The 6,080-nt window shown below is 46.6% G+C and overlaps 1 protein-coding gene and 1 pseudogene across 2 annotated transcripts; both read left to right on the top strand.

Moving 5' to 3' along the window:
* Positions 1-434: 434 nt before the first annotated feature.
* Positions 435-896, top strand: LOC310772033 (pancreas transcription factor 1 subunit alpha-like; the record flags this gene model as incomplete). Its single annotated transcript, XM_083664505.1, has 1 exon — positions 435-896. The coding sequence occupies one exon, from the start codon at positions 435-437 to the stop codon at positions 894-896; it is 462 nt and encodes a 153-aa protein (XP_083520631.1).
* A 2,060-nt stretch (positions 897-2,956) lies between these two features.
* Positions 2,957-4,736, top strand: LOC310772032 (twist-related protein pseudogene; annotated as a pseudogene). The gene is made up of 2 exons: positions 2,957-3,549; positions 4,445-4,736. The product of its transcript is annotated as a twist-related protein pseudogene (transcript).
* Positions 4,737-6,080: the final 1,344 nt, after the last annotated feature.

Here is a 6,080-nt window from a genome sequence, read left to right as displayed (position 1 = left end):
ATTAAGGGCCTTCAGGAGGACAGCACATCAGCATTCTAGCTTCCTCCAGGCCTTTTAAAGCCTCTTGTCTGATTCAACCCACTCAACGGCCGGCTAACGTCTGAAATGGACTCAATTTAGAGCCAGAGGGGACATGAAAGATGTCGCGCTGTGAGATGGCATAGGGACTTATTAAAACAGCGGGGAAAGGGCTTGGACTTGAGCCAAATAGGATCTCTCATGTCGCGCTCTGACGGGATTTGGAGACGGTTGGATTTACCTGGTGAGATGCTCTCTGCACTATGCGCCCTGCTTTGGCCTCTGTGTGTGTCCGGTGAACAATTGTAGTTTCAAAGCCAAGCCCTCAAGCTTTCATCGATGTTTGCGCTTGAGCGAATAGCAGAATTATAAAGGAGCGATATTCTCTGAGAGACTTGTCCCAGTTGAGGTTGAATATGGAGATACAAGGCCGCTTTGTGGAATCCGCGTTACTCGATTTTGTCAATGACATTAACCTGGTGGAGTGCGCGTTGGGGCCCAAACAGCAGGTGGATACTATCGCATCCAGCCCGGGCTACGGGCCGCGGTTGAACGACTCGCCCTGGACGCGGGACCTGGAAAACGGCGTGCATACTGGAGACCACTGCTCCGAGCACATGATGGAGTCTCCGGAATACAGCTGCGGGGATCAAGGGCACATCGGCAGGTCCAAACGGAGGCGGATCATCACCGTGGTCCAGCGGCAGGCGGCCAACGTGCGGGAGAGAAAACGGATGTTCAGCCTGAACGAGGCCTTTGATGAACTGAGGAGGAAAGTCCCCACGTTCGCCTACGAGAAGAGGCTGTCCCGCATCGAAACCCTCCGCCTGGCTATCATCTACATCTCCTTCATGACGGACTTGCTGGAGAACACCTGACTTTACTACCAATATGACACTGAATTAGCCTAGATAACTTACTGTCCCAAACATACATTCACTTTATCGTTATCCAAATATATGATAGGCTATGTAAACCAGATTATTTTTTAGAACGTGACAGATTATTTTGTGAAATTGCTCGCTGGCAAAAACACAACTAAACCAGGAGCATCAACTGAGGTGTAGCCGTCGTCTATACGCTATGGCAAAGCCCCTGCATAGCATTTTCTGGATAAAAGTGGAGCAATGACAATATTGTTGGTTTTGTGTAATACATGATTTGGCATATCGGTCACCAAACTCATGCATAATAGCATAACAGCCTACTCCCGTTAGATAGGCCTATGACTTTTAGATAATATAGCCTAATATTTAAATACATTTCCGATAATAGACTATTTGTATGACGATTGTAGCATCAGGAGGATGCTATTTCTGCTATTTCCTGTGAGTTTTAGACGTTAGACTCACTGAAACATGCAGGCGGGATGCACAGTGTCCTAACCAGGTGTGCTAGGATTCATTGAGGTATCTTTCAGCACCTTGGAGAGGGACACATGACGCACTCCACTCACCTTGCCTGCCCTACCCCAGATGATGGGATTTTTTTTGCCGTGCATGGAGATGGAGACCAAAAGCAGATTGAGATTTTCTCAGATATTGGGAGAGCTCGGGGAGATAGGCTATAGGATTGCCTCTGATCAGACATATCATGTGGCAATTAAACAAGTGTCGTGGATTTGAATTGCAGATTACAGGCTGACCCTGAATATTATCTTTGGCACCGAGGTGTAAATTGAGTCGATGCTGAGGGAGATATAAGATGCGTTGGAGAAGGAGAGTGGAGTGGTAAAGTGGGTGACAGAGACCTTCAGAGACTCCACCGCCAGAAGCTGCCAGGCCCAGTTTCAGCCTCATGCAGGTTTTTTTCTTCCAGGCCCAAGAGGTGGGTGGCCATAAATGAACAGCAATAATCCCCGTGTGTGTGTGTGTGTGTGTGTGTGTGTGTGTGTGTGTGTGTGTGTGTGTGTGTGTGTGTGTGTGTGTGTGTGTGTGTGTGTGTGTGTGTGTGTGTGTGTGTGTGTGTGTGTGTGTGTGTGTGTGTGTTTCTCTCTCCCTCCCTCCCTCCTCGCTCCATCTTTCTCACCTCTAATGTTTGTATTGCGCTCCAGCCGTGCACCGCATCAGCGACCCCGCTGTGAGCTCGGATCCGCCCTGAGTGCTCCCTGGGACGGCCTGTCTTTTAAACCTGAGCCGCTATGTCGGGATCCCTGCGGGAGTCAGACCCATTTAACCGGGACGGGAAAATAAACACCTTACGAGCAGAAACCTCCTGCTGTTCCAACCTCCTGTTTCAGTATAGGCCAGGGTCTGATATTTTCACCACCACCTCTGCTCCCATGCAGCTCAGAAATAGACTGTCTAGACCTGCCGGGGAACAATGAATAGACTTACAATTAACCAAGAATTTCTGCTGTTTCATCCATATCTTTCATGTGAAGATGAGTTACTTGTAACGGGGATGAAACAGTTAGAATGCTAGATGACCTGAGTCTCCCTTGGTGATATGTAATGCCGTTTAAAAAAATAGTATAGAGAGAAATGGAAAAAGTACAGGCTATGGATAGGTTACTTTATGATATTAAGAAGAATGACCTGTTCACCGCCCCTCCATCACCACCACACATCCCTTTCTTAATCCTAGTCTTGCGTAAAAGTTTGCGTAAAAAATCTTTATTTTATCCTGCCTTGGACAATCTGCAGCTTCATTTCTGATAGGCCTAATAGCTTATAGTTTTTCTGCCTCCCCTTCTCTTCGCAGTATTATGTTACACCCCTCCTCACCCAATCACAACGCTCCCCAAAATCCTCCTGCCTGCTCCCCGCTATAAGAACCCTGGTCGTCCCAGTCTGGCGGACGCCTCTCCCTCTCTGTGGCGCACGGAGCGTTACCGTAATATCAACCGCCCCTTAAAGGCCGGAGCCTTTCTCCACCGGACTACCAATTGTGTTTGTTGATGCTGTACCCCGTTAAGGGGTCAGGGGTTACGGGACAACGGAAGGTAACTAGTAGTGACAAAGCGATGCGGGAAGAGGACCCCTCCCCGATGGACAGCGCGGGGAACAGCGAGGAGGAGACCGACCGCCAGCTGCCGCGGAGAGGCGCAAGGAAACGGCGAGCGGCACGGAGGAGCGCGGACGAGGAGGAAGAGGAGGAGAGCCCGAGTCCAGGGAAGAAGAAGGGGGGAAAGAGCGGCGGCAGCGACGCCAGCAGCAGTCCCGCGGGCTCGTTCGACGAGCTGCACACGCAGCGCGTCATGGCCAACGTCCGCGAGCGGCAACGGACGCAGTCCCTCAACGAGGCGTTCACGTCGTTACGTCAGATCATCCCCACGCTCCCTTCGGACAAACTCAGCAAGATCCAGACACTGAAGCTGGCGTCGCGCTACATCGACTTCCTGTACCAAGTGCTGCAGACCGACGAGCTGGACGCGTCCGCGCGCGGCACCAGCTGCAGCTACGTGGCGCACGAGCGGCTGAGCTACGCCTTCTCCGTGTGGAGGATGGGGGGCGCCTGGTCCTTGTCCACTGCGTCCCACTAGCTGCTCTCTGCTGCTGATGCGACACACAGGACAGACAGCACAGCACGGTAGGCTGACCTCCGTCTGCAGAGAAGCCACAGGTCACTCTTCTGCTGGCTGCAAGTTTCTGTAGGGCTGTGCGTTTTACGCACAGCTTTTCACGATGCCCCCAAATGAAAAGTCACTATGTTCTGATATTCTATATGGCTGAGACATTATAATATCCCTCTAAAATAGTCCAATATGATTAATTAACTTCCTTTCCGTTAATTGGACAACCTTAGGCCTACTAAAATTATCAGTTTACGCACCACATTGTGGAATACTTAACCCACAATTTTAGGTTTATCTTTATAATGTGACATTCATACATAATATTAGTTATGCCTAAACTGATTCAAAGTTTCATGAAGGTGGGGTCTTTTAATTGGTGAAAGATATAGGCTCAGAATCAGAAAAACGTCATTGTTCCCCCAGGGGAAATTTGGTCATGCACTTGCTCACACTCAGGTAGGGAAAATAGAGACATTATAAGAGGCATGCATGGGAATAGACCATAATAGAAACAATAAAAAAGTTAGGTAGCCTATAGCCTATAATACAGTGTAAATATGTGCCTTCTTCTCCTACAGTCCTTGTCAAGTATTGAGTAACAAGTGAAATAATGAGGTATAATATTATAGCTATTAGCAGTGTGAGTAATAATAATAGCAAGAATAATAAGGTGCATTAGGTCCATTCAGGCTATCTTTTCTGACATAGGCTTAACTGATTTTTGTTATATGTTTTCCTCATGTTGGCAATAATATAGGTTGCATCACTGCACAAATGCAATGAGAAATACATGCCAGCAATTAAGTGATTTTTCTCTCTCCCTCTGTTAGAGAATGGAATTTCCACTCTTCATCCGCTAATAACACCCTCCCTCTCCTTTTTATTTGTATTTATTTATTTTTTACACAGATGAACCAGACTGGCGATCCTGCGGATCGGTCCGGCGACTGGCCCTGAGGTGGTGGACTCAAACAGGCCAAACGCTGCATGCTTCAGGCCTCAAAAGGGAGTGGGCTTTTCATATTCCCCATTGCATGGACATTAATATTTGCAAGGGAGCACTTAAGGAAGGCTATAGAACGACCACTGCGACTATGATTGTTGTAAAAAACAGGACTATGAGCTCTGAGGAACTCTTCTGCTTTGAAACAAGAGAAGGAGATGACATTTCATTCCACATTGTGACAAGGTTTTGCAGCACATGAAGTATTTATTTTTCTACACAGGTTCAAATTTCCTTTTCGCCCTCAAATAAAAGCTATTTATTTTGGGATATCACAGAATGCTGAATGGAGTCATTTTGAGTGTTGTAAATATTTGGGTCTTAAATAAAAATGAAAGCATCTTCCATATAGCCTACTTCTTCGTCTGGATATAAATTTTAGATTTCTAAAGCAGCTATCCAACGAGGGACTGAATAATAAACTGACCGATTCGTTTTCAAGCCGTGAAACAAATTTTCCATATTGGTGTTTCAAACAGGAGAGACTAGTGAATGAATAAAATAATCTTTATTACGATAGCAGAGTGAATGATGCATTACAGAATGTAAAATGAGAATTAAGTATTGTTTGGCAATTCTTTGGCACTTAGACACCACAGGGAGATATTGAGATTGAATGGCATCAGTCCTGAGCAGCAGCCAGATATATCCCCCCTGTGGAGTCTAGATACTGGTGGTGGCGGTGATGACTCTGCTGAAGCTGATGAGTCTGCGAAGACTGGGTGGAGACGGGGAATTGGAGAGGTGCGGCGATGACAGCAGCAGTTGCAGATTTGAGTAGACAGAAGTGAAGGACATTTAAAAGGACAGTAGCCATGTGATTGGCTTACAATGGAGGTGCGTGAAGATGTGACGCTATGCCATTGGATAGTTGAGGCCAGCTGGCAAACAGCTGATTATTCAATTAATGCCAGAAGTTGACAGGCTTATTTTGAGCATGCATGCAATATATGAAGGTGGGATGAAACGAGAAGTGAACTACGGAAGCATAAGCAGATTATAGTCTTCCTGACTGAAACTTCGTTAGAACTTTATTTTTGGCCCATAATTGAATTTCTTAAAATTATTATTTTCATTGATTGTTGCTGAATCCTCAGTCAAATAAACCACAGTGAAGGGGGGAAAGAAAATATCTCATAAACACAGCTTACATGGCTTCTCCAGCTCAGGGATCTGGGAAAGCCATAATGAGCCGGTGGTCCGTTTAAAGAGGCGGGATGGGGAGCGGAGGGAGACATGCATGGTATTCCCAGATGTCCTCAGAGCTACAGGTCAATGGGAGTCTCCTGCAGGTGCCGCAGCAGCTTTCCTAAGAGCTTTGACAGATAAATGGGATACGGGTCATACATTCTGGATAGCCCATGTAGGTTAATGATATTCCTCCAAGACCAAAAGAACCGCAGTAGCCTATTCCTCATATAAACACTATGTGCATATACAGAAACCACATATCAGGAGTTATAGGCACGGGAAGTAAAATGGCAACAACAAAACTTGCACACAAACAAATCCAACTATACGCTATCCAACAATAGCTCATTA

This window comes from Poromitra crassiceps (assembly GCF_964638095.1).
Source record: "Poromitra crassiceps genome assembly, contig: HAP1_SCAFFOLD_1767, whole genome shotgun sequence".
Classification (NCBI taxonomy): Eukaryota; Metazoa; Chordata; class Actinopteri; order Beryciformes; family Melamphaidae; genus Poromitra; species Poromitra crassiceps.
This window is presented reverse-complemented; position numbering and strand designations above follow the sequence as displayed.